At 57.4% G+C, this 20214-nt stretch overlaps 3 protein-coding genes across 8 annotated transcripts in view; 1 reads left to right on the top strand and 2 right to left on the bottom strand.

Annotated features, from left to right (window-relative positions):
* The first annotated feature begins 1350 nt into the window (after nucleotides 1–1350).
* On the top strand, nucleotides 1351–6191 carry SLC39A13 (solute carrier family 39 (zinc transporter), member 13). Of its 5 annotated transcripts, XM_012725687.1 has the most exons (10): nucleotides 1376–1679; nucleotides 2028–2126; nucleotides 3232–3345; nucleotides 3560–3681; nucleotides 4061–4165; nucleotides 4276–4365; nucleotides 4921–4971; nucleotides 5272–5404; nucleotides 5588–5687; nucleotides 5771–6191. In XM_012725687.1, the coding sequence occupies exons 1-10, from the start codon at nucleotides 1379–1381 to the stop codon at nucleotides 5844–5846; spliced, it is 1191 nt and encodes a 396-aa protein (XP_012581141.1). In that variant the 5' UTR covers nucleotides 1376–1378; the 3' UTR covers nucleotides 5847–6191. The 5 variants fall into 5 exon arrangements, with proteins under 5 accessions (XP_004682885.1, XP_012581141.1, XP_012581142.1 ...); XM_004682828.2 differs by lacking the exon at nucleotides 2028–2126 and having other exon boundaries at nucleotides 1351–1679; XM_012725688.1 differs by lacking the exon at nucleotides 4061–4165.
* A 2678-nt stretch (nucleotides 6192–8869) lies between these two features.
* Nucleotides 8870–14454, bottom strand: PSMC3 (proteasome (prosome, macropain) 26S subunit, ATPase, 3). Its single transcript, XM_004682826.2, has 12 exons — nucleotides 14232–14454; nucleotides 13889–13972; nucleotides 13163–13288; nucleotides 12637–12741; nucleotides 12481–12543; nucleotides 12084–12221; nucleotides 11505–11648; nucleotides 11267–11415; nucleotides 10359–10455; nucleotides 10009–10154; nucleotides 9212–9293; nucleotides 8870–9049 (listed from the first exon to the last, which is right to left on the bottom strand). The coding sequence occupies exons 1-12, from the start codon at nucleotides 14256–14258 to the stop codon at nucleotides 8939–8941; spliced, it is 1272 nt and encodes a 423-aa protein (XP_004682883.1). The 5' UTR covers nucleotides 14259–14454; the 3' UTR covers nucleotides 8870–8938.
* A 1189-nt stretch (nucleotides 14455–15643) lies between these two features.
* The window catches only part of RAPSN (receptor-associated protein of the synapse), an 8287-nt gene continuing 3716 nt past the window's right edge, over nucleotides 15644–20214 (bottom strand). Inside the window, exons 3-8 of one of the 2 annotated variants that reach the window (XM_004682824.2) lie at nucleotides 18719–18877; nucleotides 18178–18276; nucleotides 17979–18101; nucleotides 17451–17504; nucleotides 16304–16503; nucleotides 15644–15886 (exon numbers count right to left, since the gene is read on the bottom strand). In XM_004682824.2, coding sequence (XP_004682881.1) covers nucleotides 15814–15886; nucleotides 16304–16503; nucleotides 17451–17504; nucleotides 17979–18101; nucleotides 18178–18276; nucleotides 18719–18877 — 708 coding nt within the window. In that variant the 3' untranslated portion in view covers nucleotides 15644–15813. The remainder of the gene's footprint in view (nucleotides 15887–16303; nucleotides 16504–17450; nucleotides 17505–17978; nucleotides 18102–18177; nucleotides 18277–18718; nucleotides 18878–20214) is intronic. The other variant, XM_004682825.2, reaches the window with a different exon arrangement.

Here is a 20214-nt window from a genome sequence, read left to right as displayed (position 1 = left end):
CCCCGGGCGGGAAGGACCCCGCCGACCACCCCATCTCCACCCCGCCTGGGCGGACCTGGGTCTTCGCCCAGAGCCAGGGAGTTACGCTTCCCCTGGGGGCCCTTCTCCCTGGCACCCCTCTCGTCGCCCCCCCCCCTCGCTACCCGCGCCGCGTCGGGCGCTCCCACTTTTTCTGATTATGGACCCGCGGGCCTTTTACGTGACCTCTGCTCGGACTCTCTCGCACCCCCTTCCACTCTCCCAGACCCATGGTCCTCGCATCTTTGCGGGACCCACGGAGGCCTCCAAGTCCGGATTGACCCAGTCCTGCCCTGCGTCCCCAAAGGACCCCAGTCGGTTTCATCAGGTCTCACGATCAGGCCTAGGGAGCTTAGACATGGCTGTCTTTTCCACCCAATCTTCCCATCAGAAGGGGAAACTGAGGCAGAGACATCACGCCAAGGTCACGACCAGCATGCGCCAGGGCAGACCACATTTAAACTTCATGTTGGAGTTTCCACCTAGACCTTCTGCTTGGTTGACTCACATCCCCTGTGATCTTCCGACTGCTACCTCCCTGCTTCCCTGGGCTCCTGGCCTCCCTCAGCAAAGGAGCGCGCAGGGTACCGGCTTGTGCCAGGCATTGCACTGCGGCCACAGCTCCTCGCCCTTCACAATTGCACGAGGGAGGCTGCATTTCTCTTAATCCTACCGATGAGGAAACTGAGGATTAGAGAGGGCTTCAGGGACTTGCCCTCAAAGTTAGGGGTAGATCTTCAAAGCCTCTGTTTTGGGGTGTGTGACCTCTGGTTCCATTCACCTCAGCCCCCCTCCTGTCTGCCTCCTGCCCCCTGGGACTTTGCTCTTATCTCCTGGGAAGATGCTCTCACTGTCCTGTCCTAGCTCAGCTACTCGCTTGCCCTGTCTGCACCTCATGTTGACATGCCATCAAGCTAGAGAGAGCCAGCCTCCGTCCTTGGTCCCTAGGGTGTTCTCAGCTAGACACAGCCTGGTAGCAAAGACTCCCCTGGCAACCAGAGACACCCGGCTGGGCTGGGCCGGCCGGTGGCTGAGGGGAAGCCAGCCAGCGCCTCACCCTGTCATTAAGGAAAGTTTAGCCTCGGGCGGCCAGGCTGACACACAGTCTGGAGTTGGCTCAGAAGGAAAAAATGCGTGGTCCCTGGGAGTGGGGCGTGGCGAAGCAGCGCTCCTTTGCACTGGGATCCCACCACTCAATGCTCAGGCCCTGGGCAAAGGCAGCCAGGAGGCAGATGTCACAGCCACTCAGGGCAGGGGTGGGGAGACAGTAGGGAGAAATGGTTAAGGTGCCACGTTTCCTAAGGTGTGCATCCAGGTTGGCAGCTCACGCAAGCGGCCTTTGTGTTTTTCAGCACGTGGTATGCCTGGATGTCCCTGCCTCGGCTGTGGTATGGCGGGCCAAAGGCTCCTCCTCTTCACTGCTCTTGCCCTGGAGCTCCTGGGAGGGGCTGGAGGTACCCAGCAGGTCCCCCGGAGCCGGGGGTCTGCAGCAGCCTGTCGCCTGGACAACAAGGAGAGCGAGTCCTGGGGGGCCCTGCTGAGTGGGGAGAGACTGGACACCTGGATCTGCTCCCTCCTGGGCTCGCTCATGGTGGGACTGAGTGGGGTCTTCCCACTGCTCGTCATTCCCCTGGAGATGGGGACCATGTTGCGCTCAGAAGGTGGGTGACCCTCTGGCCCCAGGACCAGCCAGCCTGGGAAACTCATGTTGAGTTATAGTATGTCTCAGGTGGGGATGGAACAGAATAGAATTTGTCATCTTGGTGCAGTGACTAAAGTGTAGGGTGCTTAGTTGTTCATTCTTTCATGTGTTTGTTTATTTGGAAAGAATTGAAGTCAGCGAACATTGGCCAAGAAACAATATAGGTAATTGTTGGAAATACAGATGCCAGGCTGCCTGGGTTCAAGTCCTGGTCCAGCTGGGTGCCGATGTGCCAGTTAGTTAGCTTCCTTCTGCCTCAGACTCCCAGCCTTGATAAATAGGGGTAGTAATAGTATCTATTTCACAGATACTGTTGTGAAGATTAAATCAACGAATATCCTAGAGGCTGCCTGGTGCAGGGCACGGCTGTCTTCTCAGGCCTCGTGCTGGGTGCGGGGGTGCAACGGTGAGCAAGGTGCTGCCTCTCCCTTCAGTCCCTGCTCATTGTGCAAAAGAGCTGTCAAACCAAGAGCCCCTGGGTTAGCCTCACCACTCAGCAGGCCCTCCGGACTGGCGTCAGGGAGGTGGGCACAGGCTTGGGCGGAGGCCTTTCATGCTACCCTGTCATGTCTTATGCTTGTCACAAGCCCCCAAGACAGAGAAATAAACTAGATGGGGAACCGCTCACAATGCAGCTGCCTGTCACCCCACCCATGAGTGTGACCTAGTAAGTCTGGACCAGAACTGCAGGAATCTGTTGGAAGCTCATGCACGTCCCCAGGGTCTGTCCCGCCTGCCAGGCGGAGGAGCTGTTTATTCAACAGATGGCTACAGGCACACCTGTGCCAGGCACTGGGCTGAGGGCTGGTGCCACAGTCGTGGATGGAGCCTGTGGGCCCAGCTGTCCCGTGCGTCAGCCCAGCCCCTCTCGTAGCGTCGCCGCCAGAGCAAAGGAGGGAGCTGGAGTTATCAGCCCCATTTTACAAATGGAGAAGCTCAGGGCAGGTGTTTGACCATCCTGACGTCACACAGCCTCACAGCAGCAGCTTCCCCTGGATTCCACCCACTGCCACGCTGCTTTGTCCTCTGGGCCTCAGTTGCTCTGTCACACACAGGGTCAGGACATGGCCCCGAGGCCGTTTCAACTCTGGATGCTGCAAGTCTGCCAAACTCCCTAAATCCCTGCCACTTTTCTGAGGAATTGGCTGAAGAGATAAAAATTTTCTCTTGGGGAGCATTTCTTATATATCTACATATCTATATATATAGATATAGCGTTACTTTACAATATATATGTTGTTACATAACAATATATATTGTTACTTAAACCCTGCAGGGTCCCTGTCTGACAGCTGCGGGTAGCCAGAGCCTCCCAGCCGTAGTGGTTCCAGTCATCTGGAGGCTGTGGCGCATTCCTGCCAAGCAGCCAGCTCCTGGGGGCCTGGGGTTGGGGGGCCCTAAAGGACAGCCGCCTGTGTCTGCTCTCACACAGAAAACCCAGAAAGCCGAGCGGGGCAGCACTGGGGCCAGCTCCGGTGGCCTAGTCCCCAGGCATCATCTCTGCCTTATAGCTGGGGCCCGGCGCCTGAAGCAGTTGCTCAGCTTTGCCTTGGGGGGACTCCTGGGCAATGTGTTTCTCCACCTGCTGCCAGAGGCGTGGGCCTACACGTGCAGCACCAGCCCTGGTGAGTGCGGCTGCGGGCAGGGGCGAGGGAGGCGGAAGTTGGTGCCTGTGCCCAGGGAAGGCCTAGGCCCCATGTGCGCTGCCAGAATGTTTGGGAGGAGGACCACGGGATTCCCACTGGGAGCTTGTCCTGGTGCCTGATCCGGCACTAGCCTGTACTAGGCCCCACTGCGAATTGCCCCCTTCTATGGGCCTGGCTCTGCTGCCCCCTGCAGGTGGTGAGGGGCAGAGCCTGCAGCAGCAACAACAGCTGGGTCTGTGGGTCATCGCCGGCTTCCTGACCTTCCTGGCACTGGAGAAGTTGTTCCTGGACAGCAAAGAGGAGGGGACCAGTCAGGTGAGCCCTTGCGGCCCAGGCCGGGACCAGTCAGCCTCTGGTCTCCGGTGGTGCCAGGCCTGGGGGCCCAGGCTCTGAGATGAGTCCTGAAAAGAAGATTCCTTGGGTCTTTTCTCAGAGCCCTGGGCCAGCATATTTAGAAGGGCCTGGGGAGTGATGGCCTCAGACCTTGTGGGGGTTGTCCTTACACACTGAGAGTGACAGTAGTGTAAGGGATGGAGGTCTGTTGAATTTGGGGTCCCTGGCTGACCAGGCAGCAGAGAAGCCTAGCCAGATAAAAGGGATGTTCCTGTCGCTGCATCACCCACTCCTGACTGCATCTGCACTGGCCAAGTGGGGGGCATCTAATGTCACTTCTCCCTCCTTCTCCTGGCCCTAGGCCCCCACCAAAGAGCCCGCTGCTGCTGCCGTGCTCAATGGAGGCCACTATCTGGCCCAGCCGGCGGCAGAACCCGGCCTGAGCGCCGTGGTCCGGAGCATCAAAGTGAGTGGCCCACTCAGGGCCCCCTCCTCCTGCAGCTGCCCCTTCCCGAGTAGCCAGCCGGGCTCAGCGCTGCCCAGCCAGCTCGGCCCAGCTTTCTCTCTCCCACCCAGGTCAGTGGCTACCTCAACCTGCTGGCCAACACCATAGACAACTTCACCCATGGGCTGGCGGTGGCTGCCAGCTTCCTTGTGAGCAAGAAGGTGAGTGGAGGTGGCCAGGTGGGCCCCACAGGCCCCGCAGGGAAGCTGCCGCCGGCCTCAGGCTCTCTGCTTCTTGCTGCAGATGCTTCTTGTTGACATCACATGCTTCTGCCAGGCTGCGAGGCGAGGCCTTTGCCTCCTTCTAGATGTTTTTTCTTCACTTCCTCCCCCTGTTCCCTTGGCCTGCCTGCGCTTAAACTCATTGAGTTCTTCAGCCCTCATCGCCTCTAAGTCACTTTCCCTCTGCCAAGACTGTTCTTCCTCTCTCTGAACCACTTGAACACCTGTCCTTAGAGGCCCCTGCTTCTCATCTAGCGAGACGCCCGTTATTCTCAGCACGTCAGTGTGATCACAGTGCTGTGTTTCCGCGACCCTGGTCTCTCTCTCCCCTCCAGACTGAGCTTCATGAGGGCCGCTAGCCTGTCTCCTTTATTTGCTCCTGCTATTTCTAGTGGCCCAACAGTGTCCGGCCAGAGCACTCACAGCAACCATTTGTGGAATGAGTGGGTGAGTGTCCTGGCCTGGCACAGAACCCCCAGACTTCCCTCCCCGCAGATCGGGCTCCTGACCACCATGGCCATACTCCTGCATGAGATCCCCCATGAGGTGAGTGTGGGAGGGCCCCAAGGTCAGCAGTGTGGGCCTAAGGCAGGAGTGGGGGAACTGCCCAGCAGAGGCAGGCTTGGGAGCTGGGTTGTAGGGGCTGGAGTCGCTCAGCCCCTCAGGCTGCAGCCACCACCAGCCTTGCTCCAGCCTAGTGGCTGGGGGCTCAGTCAAGGGGGTGCTGCCTGGGGGGTGGGCAGCAGCAGGGCTGGTATGGGGGGCTTGGTGTGCATGCCCACACTGGAGGTGTTCAGGGCCTCTGGTCCCTCGGGGCCCAGTGTGATCATCTGGCCCTCCCCTCAGGTGGGCGACTTTGCCATCCTGCTCCGGGCCGGCTTTGACCGATGGAGCGCAGCCAAGCTGCAGCTCTCGACTGCCCTGGGGGGCCTGCTGGGTGCCTGCTTCGCCATCTGTACACAGTCCCCCAAGGGAGTAGGTACGGGCGTGGTGGGTGGTGCTGGCAGGTGGTGTTCAGCAGAAGGGCCCAGCCAAGGGCACAGCCGCCCCGCCCCTGGTATCCAGGCCGGGTTCTGCCCCATTACCCTTGCGGGGGGTTGGGGGGGTGCGGTCTACCGGTGCCCGGGGAGCCCAGCCAGGCAGCCTTCTCCTCCCACTGCAGAGGAGACTGTGGCCTGGATCCTGCCCTTCACCTCCGGAGGTTTTCTCTATATCGCCCTGGTGAACGTGCTGCCTGACCTCCTGGAGGAAGATGACCCGTGGTGAGTGACCCACAGGCACAGGGAGTTTCCGACTGCGCCCTCCCTGTCAGTGCCGCCCCTGAGCCCAGCCCTTCTCCCCACAGGCACTCCCTTCAGCAAGTGCTTCTGCTCTGCACGGGCATTGTGGTGATGGTGCTGTTCTCGCTCTTCGTGGAGTAACCCTCCCTGACACCCCAACCCCGCACAGCAATAAGACTCAAATTTGCTCTGTGACTGTGCGTGCGTGCGTGCGTGCGTGCGAGTACGTGTGTGCATGGTAGAGGGCAAGTGCCCGAGAGCAGGCTCCGACCAGACGTGGACGGTGTGTGCACCTGTGTATGCGAGACCGACACTGTGACCCCAGTGCCCACCCTTGCCACCCGGTCAGACTGCACCTCCCGAGGTGAGCAGTGAGGACAGAAGCACAAGCTCTCTGCAGAGGCCTCTCCCCACCAGAGCTCTGCGGGGAATGAGAGCAGCCCGGGAGTTCAGGGCTGCGAGAGCCCCAGAGCTGCCTGCCTCCCGATGGGGAGTAACCCTCTGTTCATGACCCCGCCCTGGGTGGCCAGGAACCAGGGCACCTTCTGTGTCCACTTCCTGGCCTGCTCTTCGCCAGTTCTAAGGCCAAAGAAAGGAGAGGCGAGTGCTTTGGAGCCCACAGCCCCACTCAGCAGTGACAGTCCTGCCCTCCTGCTGCAGAGCTGCTGGGCAACGCTGAAACCTTCCCCCCACGGCTGCTGCCCAAGTAGCACCCGCCCCTAGTGAATGCTCCCTGGCAGCACCTGCAGCTCTCGCCACCTCCAGCTGCCCACCAGCAGCCCGCAGAGCCTGCCAGAGGCCGCCAGTCCTGCCCAGGGATGCTCCAGCCAGCTCAGGGCCCAGGCAGATACTCTGGGGACAAGAGGGGCACCCCGGCTGCCCTTCCCCGCTCAGGGCCCTTTCCTGCCCCACTGCGGGTGGGGGGAGGCAGGAGGGGCGGCCTCCACAAGGTCAGCACTCAGGAATGTGCTCTGGGAGAATGCTGAAGCCATAATCCCCAGCTATTTCCCTTGGCTGCTGCCCAGGTACTCAGCTGGCCCCTCCACAGCCAGGCTTGGCCCTGCTGCTCGACTGGACATTCTGTGACGTGGCCATTAAGAGGGTTTGAATGGCTTGACTGCAGTTCCGCAGTGGTTCCATTTGTACCTGTAAATACCTACTCTATAAATAAGATGCAAATAAATACTATGCTCAAACCGCTGCCTCTGTTCTGCATGGCAGAGCCCCTGGTCAAGCTGGGCCTTCCGGTGCTGTTCTGGCCATCGTGGCTGCTCCACAGGCCCCAGCTCCAGCTGGCCACTCCGCCAGTGTCTGCAGTCACCCCACGTCCCACCCCTTCTGCTTCTTGCTGCGACCCTCAGTGTTGCTGGAAATTGGGTGCAGCCCTTCACGCCCCCGGCTTCTCCCGCTGCGAGCGCAGCACTGTGCCATTGTGCCACAGGCGGTGTCTGCTTCTACAGGTCCAAAGAAATGCAGTCAAGACTGGGGCAGCCCTGTCCATAGTCACATCCAGGTTGGGCTCAGCGAATTCACTTACAGTATTTTAAAAAGGAAGGGGAAAATACCCTAAACCACACGCCCTCTGGATGTGCTATGAGCACGACCGCAGCGGACCTGGACAAGCTGAGTGGCTATGTATGGCCCGAGGTTCCACTTTTCAGCCAGGAGAATCAGGCCACATGAGCTATCGGGGACAAGTGGAGAAACAGCGCTGGGAGGGGCTGGGCTGCTTCCTCTGTGTATTTAGGAGAAAGGTGTGGGGAGAAGGGGAGTTCCCCTTAACTTCCAGCAGAGAGCAGCAAGGCTGCACCAAGTCACGGGGCCAGCAAAGGGCCTGTGAGGCCAAGGCCAGCTGCAGCTTCAGCCAGGGTGCCTGGCTCTTGGTGTTTTTATTAGCAAAACAGGATCTGTTTCACTTGGCTATGACACATTCCAATAAAATCACTGCCTCAAGGGCCTGGTGAGTCTGGCCCTGACAACCGAGAAAGGATGCCAGGTAGCAGAGAGGCACCTGTATCTGCTGAGGGAGGCAGTGGGACCCCCACCTATAGGTGAAGAAGCCAAGTTCGCTCAGGTGCTACAGCCAGGTGAATGCCCAAACTCATTTGAAAATGTAACAGGAAACCTCAGAGGCCTGACAGTAAATAAGCCCTGGACAGAAAGGACCAGAAGCACTTTAGAGGCTGTGCTGAGGCTTCTCAGGCAGGGGCTGGGAAGTCAACGGGACTGCGGGGAGCCTGGGAAGGCAGTGCGGGGGGGTGAGCTGGCAAAGAGCCAGCCCGACGGAGCTCACCATGGGCTTATCCCCTGGGGGATGTAGAGCTTTTGCCAGACAGCAAGTAAGAACTCATGGGTTTTCAAGAGCTGTTACTCTGAAAGGCCAATCAAGGTACCAGTGGAAAGACTGATCTGAATCCCAGCTATGCCAGCTGAGAGCTGGGCAGCCTTAGCCCAGCCACTTAAAACACACATGGAAGATGAGGTTTACCCTCTGGTGGAAACAGGTGAGATAGTTACGCACTAGACCCAGTCAGCAAGACAAGGTCAGCGTTCAACTAAGGATGACCACACCGGGTCGGGGAAGAAAACGCCGGGCGAGATCAGCACAATCCCACAGGGAGCTGCCGGTTACGGGCCTGACAGGGTAGACTGAGGCGTGGAGAGAGCACGACCGCAGCGGACCTGGACAGGCTCTGAGTGGCTATGTATGGCCCGAGGTTCCACTTTTCAGCCAGGAGAATCGGGCCACATGAGCTACCAGGGACAAGTGGACAAACAGCAGCTCGGGGGCCAGGAAACGCAGGAGTTTCAAAAAGGCAGACCCAGGGCCTGGCTTTACGACGACGCTAGGACAGGGCCAGAGCACCACAGTGCAGAGGGCAAGGCTGGCTTCTGTGGGCCCTTCAGTCCCGAGCTGCAGGACCACAGCAAGGGCAAAGCAAGGGCAAGGCAGGGAGTGGGGAGATGACCTGGAGGGCTGGGGCGAGGGAGGCCAGAAGCCCTGAGAGCAGCTACAGCGCACCCCTCCCAAGAGGTCCTGTCCTGACAACTGATTTGAGGCCCACGAGCAGCTCCAGTCTGCAGCAGCAGCCTCTGGGGAGAGGCCTCCTCCACGTGCCCCGACCCTCCAGCCGGAGCCAAGGGGAAGCCAGGTACAGAGGGCAGCGGGGTCCAGAAACCATCTTTTATTTCCAATGCCACGCATGAGGCCAGGCAGTGCGTGGGGGCACCTCCTAGGCGTAGTACTGCAGGTTGGCTTTCTTCTTGGCCTGCACCTCCAGGATGCCCTCCATGTAATCCTCGTGGGTAAGCTCCGTGGCGCCCCTGCGCAGTGCAATCATGCCCTGTACCCAGGGCAGACAGGCTCTAGTGTGCTCTCCACTCTCCACTCCCAGCCACACTCGGCCCTCGCATGTTCCCCTCGACAGGTCCCCCACAAACAAACACCTGGTCCTATTGGGGGGGGGGGCAAGAAAGCATGAACCCACCCCCATGCCAACACTCACCGCTTCCACACACACGGCTTTGCACTGGGCCCCGTTGAAGTCGTCCGTACAGCGGGCCAGCTCCTCGTAATTCACATCAGGACTGGAAGGACAGAAACCACAGGGCTCAGTTACGCAGAGGCAGGAAGCGACGTCCCCTCACAGTCCCCACTCTGCAATACTGTCAACTGGTCCTGTGACCACAGGCAAGCCCTTACCCCCGGTGCCTTGTTCTCTTATCAGTACAAGAGGCAGAGCAAGGGGAGTCAGTCAGGCAGGTGAAACCAAGTTATTTCTGGTGTCTCTTGAGCTCTAACTTCCCAAAAGTCAGCACCTGAGTCTCGACGAAAGGAGGTTGGGGAGCCGGCATCAGCCCGGCACTGCCACCACCACTCGTCATTGCTAAGCGCTGTGCTTGATGTTGCGACAACGCTAAGGTCATGTGCTGTCCCTAAGTCCGGGAGGAAACAGGCATAGAGAGGTCATGACACCTGCTGAAGGTGACACAGGTCTGAAGGCAGGTCCCTCTGGCCCCTGGCTGGACTGCCCTAGGCCAAGCTGGGCTGCACCCATCTGCTGGGCAGGAGAAGATGCCCAGAAACAGGGTCTGTGACGTCTGCAGGTGGAGTCTAAGGAGCGGGGCAGAGGGCAGAGCCCCAGTGAGACTCCCAGGCGGCGGCGGAGGGGACAGGCATATGGAACAGAGCTACGTGAAGGAAAAGGGTGGCTGCCGGCCTGGGGAGCTCGGCGCAGAGGGGAAAGACCGACCACTCTGCTGCTGCCTCCTGGTTTCACGCCTCGCCCCTGCCCTTGCCCACCTGACGTTCATCTTTCGGGAGTGGATCTGCATGATTCTGGCCCGGGCCTCCTCATTGGGCATGGGGAACTCAATCTTGCGGTCCAAGCGGCCTGAGCGGAGTAAGGCGGGGTCCAGGATGTCCACCCTGTTAGTGGCTGCAATGACCTGAGCGAGAGGAATAGTAGCAACTTGCAGTGAGGAGGAAAAGTGACTGACAAGTAACAGTCACGGTTGTAAAAAGCAGAGAGGCAGCCCAGGGACTGGTGGGAAGGGTAGGGGATGTTAGAACAAACCCAATGCTAACTCCTGTGGCACCAGCTAGATGACCGAGAAGGCCCCCTCTTTTCTTCATCTGTGAGGTAATCTCACCTTTACTTGGGTGTTGGGCTGGAACCCATCCAGCTGATTCAGAAGCTCCAGCATCGTCCTCTGCACCTCCCGGTCTCCAGCCTTCTCACTGTCAAAACTGAGGCACACAGGAGGCCAAAGACACTGGTGAGGGCACAAATCCGCAGACACTCCCCTATGCCCACCAGGATCTAACCCAACCCATCAAAGGCAGGGACCCCCAGGCTAAGGACTGGCACAGAAGATGTGTCGGTAACTGCTGATGACAACATCCAGACTGGAAAGGCTGCTGGGATCAGGTACCAGGCTGAGGATAAAACCATGAGCAAAACGAGCCCCTGTCTGGGCTAGCCCCAAACCCGCAGTCAACATGCCACTGCAAACTGAACTAAAGCTCAGATACACAGGCGCTGGTCTGTGCCTAAGGGGAGCCCAGGCAGGCAACCCTGAGGTAATACCCCTCATCTGAAGGCTGGCTAGGCAACTAACCGGTGAAGAACAAACAGGAGAAAAGGAAAAGCACATTCTAGAGAGAGAAGAGCAGGTTCAAAGCCTTTCCCACCAGAGCCAGGGTGGGCCTGAACACCGAGGGGACGCAGTGAGAAGTGGAGAGGAGCTAAGCGAGGACCTGCATAGGCCTTGGCAAGACCAGTATTTATCCCCAAGAGCACTGAGGAGGCCCAGGAAGGGTTTGCCATAACATCTATTTAAATGAGGCACTGTGGGTGGCTCTGAGCCACGCCACCATGGTCTGAGAGGAACATGCTGGCAGCTGTGAGAAAAAAAGATCGGGGAGAATATCAGGGAAAAGATGGTTAAGGAGAAAGACAATCGGGGGAGCTAGTGAGAAGGAAGTTTCAGAGGCACAACCACAAAGGTACACCGACCACTGGCCCCGCGGGAGGCGGGAGGCGGGAGGCGTTCCTTACCGCTTGGTGCCGATGGCGTCCAGTTCATCAATGAAGATGATGGATGGCGCTTTCTCCTTGGCCAGGGCAAAGGCGTCTCGGACCAGCTTAGCACCATCCCCAATGAACATCTGTACCAGCTGTGGGCCAGCCAGCTTCAGGAAGGTGGCCTGGGGTGGGGAGACAGTCACGCCAAAGGCACCAGGAGGCCCTTTTCCGCTTTAGATCCTGCCCACCTCCACCTCCGCCATCTACTCACCTTGGTCTGTGCAGCACAGGCTCGAGCCAGCAGGGTCTTCCCTGTCCCTGGGGGCCCATACATCAGCACCCCCTTTGGAGGCTGGATTCCCAAGTTCTCAAACTTTTCCTTGTGGTTCATTGGCAGGACAATGGCCTCTACCAGCTGCCAGGAAGAAGGCTGGGTGAGGGTAGAGCCCCGAGGCTCCTACAGCCCCACAGTGAAGGGCTTTAGCTGTGACTGCAGCCCCCCTACTCCATTTCAGGGACTTGGTCTTCGCCTTCAGACAAGAGAACAGGACACAGATTGCCGGACACTCACTCCCTGTAGGGCAGGCTATGGTGTTTCTGGGAACAGCAGTGCATGGTGGGAAGACACTGGGCCAAGAGCAAGGGGCCTGGGTTCCACTCCTGGTTTTGGCCCTGACTTTCTGTGACCCTGGGCAAATCATCCCATCTCTCAGGGCCTCAGTATGCTAACTGTTAAACCACACCCACTTTGCCTCCTCAGAGGCTATGACAAAAAACACATTAGGGAGAAGTGCTCTCGTCAACCAACTAGAGAAACACAAAAGGTGACGGCTGCCATGCCGTCCCTCACCTCCTGAATCTGCTTGTCCAGGCCCCCGATGTCACTGTATTGCTCGGTGGGCCTCTCATCCACCTCCATGGCCTTCACTCTCGAGTCGTACTCTGTGGGCAGAGTCTCCAGTATCAGGTAGGAATCTTTGTTCACACCCTGGGGACACAACAGGAAGCCCTCAGACTTGTCCCAGCTCAAGGCCTACCTAATTGGCGGGGGCACAGGTATCTGGAGAGTGAAAGGCAAAGTATAAGACTGGGTAACAAGAATGAGAGAACGGAGAGACAGATCACGCTCTGGTCTGTTCTGTCAAGATGAACAGCGAATGGTGTAATCTAGGTCTGGGGCAGGGGCTCAACTGGTCAGTGAGAAAGTCACTGGAAACGCCCTGCCTGGGCTCGAAGGCGACACTCACCACCAAGTCTCCTGGCTTCAGTTTTTCAGCATCCACCAACCCGATCACAGGCAAGAAGTATGTCTGTAGGAGGGATTCCAAGCTCAGCCTGCGGTACTGCCCTCTGAAGACTTCCTGCTTGTGTCCCACACTCACCGCTCACCCTCTCAGTCTCACCTGTCGTGTAGAGGTCTTGATCACTGCACACTTGCCCTTCCTCTGGGAATCCAGGTCAATGTTGGCACCATCCTCTTCTTGATCATTGGGATCAACATCCAAAAGCTGAGAAGGAAAAAAGCTCAGCTCAAGAGGCCTGGCTCAGCCCTTTAAACTCGGCTGAGGGCGGTGATGCTGGAAGCAAGACCATCCCCTTGTGGGAGGCCCTCCCCACCTTACTCCTCAGACTAGCCCTGAGCACCGCAAGGGAACTGTTAACATTTATTTGGGTGCTGTTTCTCTACACCAGGCTCATCCATCCCTGAAGAATAAACTAATGAAAGCGGAGAAGTGAGGCTTCTACGAACTTTTCACTTTCAAGCCCTATATATCCTCCTGGAAATGCACTCAGGACGGGGCCTAAAGGTATAACCTCTATCCTGCAACATGGGCCTCAAAACTTCCACCCTCCTTCCCCAAGGGTCCTGCCCCAGTTTGTCCCCAAGGCCTGATGACCCCCTCTCTTCCCCTCCACATACACACACACCTCGATGACGTTGGAGACGAGGTACGGCAGAGTCTTGTTCACTTTGATTTTTTCACTGTTCTCTTTGATCTTGTCTTTCATGGCCTGCAGTTCGTGGGTGACTCGCAACACTTCACTCTTCATGATCTGGGATGAGATGTCAAATATTCAACCTCGACTCAGCTTAGCCTACAGTTGTGCATTTGGTGAGGTCCAGGGTCCCCAGGAGCCCCTCCTGCATCTGTTCACAGCTCTAAGACACGCTGAAGGCTGACGGCTGAACCTGACTGTACCACATCCAGCAGAAGACTAAAGGGGAGTCCAGTCTGGAAACTTCCTGGTGAAGTTGTCATAAAGAAAACGCAGGACTTCAACTGAAGCAAATACAGGGGTTGAAGTGTGCCTCTTAATTAAGAGCTATGGACTTCGCTCAGTACTGAGCCTCAGCGTCCTCCTATTTAAGCTGGAGATTTTCTAAAAGGATTCTCCAGCGAAAGCGTTAAGCACCTCATTGGGAAGGGGGGTGGATGACTCCTCTCCGTCTGCTCTCCCACCACCCTGCCCCCACTCTGGCTACTTGGAAGGCTTAGTGTCCGGTTCCCTTTCCCGGTCCGGTCGGAGGGGGCATTCTCAGTCCCCATGCCTCCCGGAGGGAGGCTGTGCTCCAGGTGAAAGAGGCGGCCAGGATCATCACCGAGACCAGCCTGGGGGGTTCCCACCGCCCGCAACAGGGGCGTCTGGGCCCACCTTGATCTCACTGTCCAGCAGTCGTGTGCGCTGGATGATCTCTTCTGTGGACATCTTGAGCACCTCCTCCCCGATGCCATCTTGCTGTTAAAGAAAAAAGTTTTGGCTTTTAAAAACATTTGGACTCGGGGCAGCCATCCCACTGCTGGCTCTGAGCCTCAGTTTCTCCGCCCATGAAACCCAAATGGTAAGTCAGGACCCAGGCCCACGTCCCAAGCGGCAGCGATCCCAGGGCCGCGCCAGACCTTAGCCCTGCGCCATCTCTCCCCCACCCTCCCAAAGACTTCTCCCCGCTGGCCCCGCTGGCCCCAGCTCCAAGACCCCCGGCCCTCCGGGCGCGCACCTCCGCCTCATCCCACACGGTCGCCATCTTCTCCTGCCGAGTCACTGGTCTCTCGAGTTTCCGCGGCAGATTCACTTCCTGGCGGAGACCCAGCACTGGCCTGGGGAGTAGCCGCCGGAGGAGACTAAGACGGCCTTTCTTCACGCCTGCTCTCCACTACGAACGGAACCCTCTCCCCGAGCCCAGACACCAGCCAAATTACCTCGGGCCCTGCCGCCCGAGCGAATCTGCGACTCCGAATTTAAAGACGCGGCCAGGACCCCAGAGCCCGCCCCGCAGCTCCCGATACGCTCCCGCCCCTGTCCTGCTCCTGCGGGCGAGAGAATTGAAAGCGCGATTGGCCTAAGCGTCCGGTGGGCGGGGCCTGCAGTAAAACCGGAAGGGGCGGGAGCAAGCCCGGGCCGCGGTGCCCCTAGGGAAATGTAGTTTGACTCTGACGGGTGTTTGGAGGGGCGCTTTCCGAGCGACGCGCGGTCAACCTCAGAGTCTGCTCAGGCTAAGTAAGGAATTCGTCTCACGCTCTGCCTTCCTAGCCGTGAAGACAGAATGCCTCAGCCGATTGCAAAGGGCCAAAAAAGACAAGACACCGCAGTCTCCTTTTTTAATAATTATTACTAAAGTACAAGCTGGCAGCCCTGGGTTACTGGAGAGAATCATTAGCTACTGACAAGAGCAGGTACCTTAGAACAACCCACGAGAGAAGAACTCAATTGCCAAAAAACATGTGATCTCTCTTTTCCTCCCAATGAGGAGGGCCTATCTCTGGGTCCTATTAAGACTCTTGTACCTGTGCCCGAAAATGAACTTCATATAAAGCAATTAGTTGATATTTTAAGTCAAACCATCATAAACATACCCTGTAAACATGGTGAGAATGTGTTTTCTTGGAATATGTGAAAAGTAGAAATCAATGTTCTCATGGAATATTTGCAGCTGCTTGCTCAGGCTAACAAATCCCCTCTACAGTCAATAGCATGTATTCATCCTCTTAAAACCCTGTCCTGTGGAGAGATTGACTTTTTATGCTCAATTTTAGAAAAAGGCATGGAGGTGGAGGTTCCCAGAATCGAGTGACTTGTCCAAGATTGCTTGGTGACTTTACAGCACTGGAGTTGCTGATCCCAAATTCAAACTTCGTAGTGGTACCTGATAGGAGTTTAAAAGCCCACGTGGCCCACGTGGGGAGGTCTTGTCTGTGCTGGCCCCACCACACCCAGGGCAGGGGCTCCTGTTCTGATAAATACTTGGGGGTCCCAATAAACAGAAATGTTCGGAAAGTTTCCAGCCTGTACCTGTCATGGCTGGGGGGTGGTCTCTTCTTGACCAAACTTTCTCTGGAAGTCATAATCACTGGGACTAGGTACAAACGGTTTATTTTTCTATAAAGAGCAAAGTACAAAGAGATGGGAGAGGGCAGCTGGGCCTAGAGGAACCACAGTGGGCAGGGTGCCCAAGGCCAGAGAGGCCCTGACCACCGCCTCCAGCATGAGCAGGCAGCCAAGGAAAGGCCCGCCGGGGTCCTCCAGAGGGACGGTAGAGATGGAGTGGGGAGGGGAGGCGAAGCCCCGAGGTTGCTGACCGGTCACACAAAGCCAGGCTTCATGGATGAGCGGCGGCAGTTGGGGCAGCTCCGGGTCCCATTGTTCTGCAGGCATCTTGGGAAGCAAAGGGCTCTGTCCACTGCTGGAGCCTGGACCCTGCCCGCCCTGCTCTTCTGCAGAGACTAGGAAGGGAAGGGCTGCTCCCCAGACCGCTACACAACTCACTCCTCACACTCTGCCCCCAGTCTCCCAGGGCAGATCCTGGGCTGGGAGTCAGGAGGTCAAATGGAAGCAGGGCTGGACCTTTGAGGGGCCGTTCTGAGTCCTCTCTGGGAGAAGAACAAGAATGGCCACCTCCCAGGCTGCCGGGACCATTCAGTGTGTTCCCACAAGGAAGTTCTTAAGACCGCCGGAGCAGAAAGCACTTTGTCCATGCTTCCTGTTGGTTTTGCTAGAGGCATGAGGCCAGCTGGAGACCTGAAGTGCCCCCCAAAAGACCTCGTGGGCCCATGCTGCCACAGCAGCGCTCACCTGAGGTGGAAGATGTGCGAGCAGGGCAGGGCCTGCAGCCGGCTGTTCCTCTCACCTATGGACTCCCCGCACAGGCCGCAGTAGAGCTCCGTCTCCTCCACACACTCGTGGAAGCGCACCACGTGGACACGCAGCTCCCGCTGCAGCCCCTTGCTGCGGTAGATGCCCTCACTCAGACAGTGCAGCTTGAGCTGACTCAGCTGGGCCGGCGGGTAGGAGAGAGGGCGCAGGGACAAGACCACATTAGTGTTGGGGGAGCTTTCCAGCTCGCCTCCAGCTCGCCTCCTCGCCCAGCCTGCACAGCTGACCCCAGGGCCACAGCACTGTCAGTACACCTGGGGTCCCACCCTGGCCCCCTTCCTGCCTTGCCCATGCACCCAGGAAAAACAACCTCCCCTCTGGGCCCTCGTTTCCCCTCATGCAGAATGAGGGGGTGAGGAAGTGGCAGAAAATCAGTTGGGACCTCATGTGTTTCTGAGGATTTTATAAACCAGACTTACCACATTGACTCGATCGTCATCAATTCACTTTCCTGTTTTGTTACTTAAATACACACCACACCTCATCTGCATTTCTGATCAGCCCAAGATATTTGGGTAAACCTGAGTCACTATCATCTGGTGAAGCCAAATACTTGGCCTTTCAGTTGGTCCTGCACCCCATCCCGAAGAACGATGACTTTGAGGAACACTGAACCTATTTCAGCAGTTAGAGGTTTGGATACCATTATCCCACATGGAGAGGCCACATGCTTTGAAGGAACACAGGCTGGGGTGTGAAGACAGACCAGTTACCCAGTGTGGCACCCCGACTACTCTCTGGCCTCACTTTTCTCATCTGTAACGTGGGGCTCCCTGAGTCTGCCTTGCAGGGAGGCAATGAGGACAAAAGCCGGCACCCAGAAGAGCTCTGTGGCACGCAGCTCTCTGTGAGCAAGGGCCATTGTTCTAAGTTTTAGTGACCATGAGGAGGCCTGATCTCCCACCTACAACATTCTTCCACACTTTGGCTGAGAGAAACAGCCAGGGCCTGGGACAGCAGGGGCAGGTTCTGGGGAATATGAACGGGGTTCAGAGGGTCTGTTCCCCAACCCTGGCTCCCACCTTAGGCTCTTGGGTCCAGACCAGAATACAGAAACAGGGCTGACCTTGTTTCCCACCTCCTCGGCTAGGTCCTGGGCTCTTTCAATGGCATCCAGAGCCTGGAAAGAGCACAGACCAGAGTTACAAGCAGAGCTGTCTGACAGAGGCCTTGGTTCCCAGGAAGGAAGGGGAGAGGGGGCCTGGGAAGGTGGTCTAGCGGGCAGGTGCTGTGTGTGCACAGTAGCAGGAACTGGGGGAGTCGCCATCTGCCTTGGTTTACTCAGATGCAGAATGGGACGAAATCAGTCTTGGGAGGCGTTGTGAGGTCATGGGAGGCAGTGAAGTCACCTCAGCCCAAACCCCAGCTCTGTACCTTTCATGGCTACAGGTCCTTGGGCAACTCACAGGCCCTTTCTGAGCCTAGAAAATGACTTAGAATGTCCTAGATTCACAGGACTGGGATGAGGTTGATGCTAAAATGTCTGAAAGGACCAGATCCCAGCTTCTTGGCAGATTGACTGGCCCCAAGAAGGGAGCAATCGAGAAACAGGGAGGGGAGCTGCAGGAAAAGACCTTGTCCAGCTGGCCCTCACCTTGTCTAGAGCTTTCCTGGCCACCCAGCATTTGGCTACTCCCAGCAGCACCTGCACCTGCCCCAGGCGGTTTCCAATCTCAGTCATGATGCTCATGGCGGAGTCGTACCTGGGGAAGGCTGTCTGCACAGCCAGGTCAGGGAGTGATGTTAGGCTGGCTCAGGCCCCCACCATGCTCGCCCCCACCCCGTGACCTCACCTCCAGGTCCCCACGGCTCCGGTGGATGTCAGCAAAGCAGAGCAGGCAGAGCGCCTGCAGGGGCCGGTCCCCATGCTGCAGTGCGATCTTCATGGACTCCTGTGGGGAGGCTGGTCACGCAGGCCTGCGCTCCTGTCCCTACCACCGAGCCTCCCTCTGTCCAGATGGGTCAGCCCACGGCTCACATACGCCCTCAGAACCCAATACACCTGTCAAAGTGCTGAGGCCTCCCCCACAGAACCACTGCGCCCCACAGCACCCCATGAAGTGGAAACAGGCTCAGGGAGCAGAAGTGACTTGAGAAAGTGACTTGCCAGTCAACAGCAAAACTGGGCTTTGACCCCAGGCCAGTGGAATGCCCAAGACGGGAGCGAAGGGAGTGAAGGAACAGCCAGCCTCCAAGGACACAGCTCGAGGCAGGCTGGGTCAGCGACAAGCCCTGGGGACCTCTGGGGGCTGATTTGGAAGGAGTCAGCCTGCCGCCCTGCCCAAGCTCTGGCCACTCACCACTCTCACCACTCCCCCTTTCCCACTGCCCCACCTCACAGCACTCCATGGCGCTGCCCAGGTGACCCAGCAGACGATATGCCACAGCCATGTGGTACTGGCTCATGGCCCGGTACTTGAGGCTCCAGCCCTTGCCGTAGTCGGTGACCAGCTCTGCTGCCTTGCAGGGAAAGAACAGGGCTTTCTCATAGTCCTGCGGGGACACAGAGAGAGGGAGGGAGATTGGGGGGGCACAGTGAGTGGCAGGAACCCCTACTCAGAGGCCCCAGAGCCTGGCCTCTCCAAGCAACCAGCCCCAGCCATATTCAGCTGTGTTCATTCATTCATTCTGGTCACAGAGGTAAAGCTTTCTAGGCGGAGAGCAGAACCTTCACAAAGGTGTGGGCCAGCCTGGTTCTGGGCACTCCGTGGATACACAATAAATGCTTGTTGAATACATAAATGAATAAAAAAGCAATGAAGGAAAAAGTTGGCTTCTTGTCACACCCAGTCTGAGCTGCACAAATGCCTGCTTGCCCCCATAGCAGCTGTTCAGGGAAGGCTCAGGGGACATAGCACACACACAGGGGACACGATCTTTCTCTCAATACGGCCTTTTTCCTCAGGCTTCCAAGTCCCCCACCTGACCATAATCTGCTGATGACCGGGTTTACCATCCACTGGGAAAAATGAGAATCGGGCAGGCGCTCTCTGATCCATCCCACCCATCCAATTCGCCCTATCGAGCACTCGGCTGTTCCCACTGGTCGGCCGCCCCCCTCCGCCGTCCCACCTGGTGGGCTCCTGGCAGACCTCTCCTCCACCTCCCACCTCCAGTCAAGTCTTCCGCTGCTTCACTCCCTTCAGCAGACAGCACATCCTTGCACTTCTCACATTTAAAAAGTAAAAGCAGGGGCCTCCTTAATGGCACAAGGGCTAAGTCTCAGCACCATGAAGCAACCTGCAGCCCACACAGCACAAGTTCGATCCCCGGCCAGAGAGGTGACCCACATGGGTCAGCAGGCCTCTCCTGTCTCACAGGCTGCTCCCCTCACCAGTGTGTTTCAGTCAATCTGCTGCTCTGTTCTCACACTGTCTCTGGTGAATCGTTTCACCAGCACCACTCCCATGCCTCTGGCTTGTACCCCAGTTTTTGTATGCACAAATAAATAAGTCTTTACAAAATAGATCTGCTAAGCATTAATACGACCAAGAAAGAACGCTCCACAACCCTAGTAAAAACCTGTTCCTACCATGATTGTTTTGGACTTTTTAACTTGAAGGTATTTAAATGTTTCCCCCACTTATGAGCTTAACCCCTAGCCTAGCTGGGGATCGAACTCGTGCTGCAGAGGCTATGATAGCTTCACAGTGCTGTGCTTTTCTTTTTTTTTTTTTGAAGATTTATTTATTTATTCATACAGAACTGGGGGACAGGCTAGAGATGCGGAGGGTGAGAGAATTCACCAGGGATAGAGTGGGGTGAAGAACAGGCAGATCGACGAAGTACACTGCTGAGGGGAGCAGTGGGCGGGTCAGGAGAGGTCTGCC

This window comes from Condylura cristata, unplaced genomic scaffold (assembly GCF_000260355.1).
Source record: "Condylura cristata isolate star-nosed mole 26May11 unplaced genomic scaffold, ConCri1.0 scaffold00015, whole genome shotgun sequence".
In the NCBI taxonomy this organism is placed as follows: Eukaryota; Metazoa; Chordata; class Mammalia; order Eulipotyphla; family Talpidae; genus Condylura; species Condylura cristata.
The sequence above is the reverse complement of the archived record's forward strand: the minus strand, read 5'-3'. Positions and strand labels throughout refer to the sequence as shown.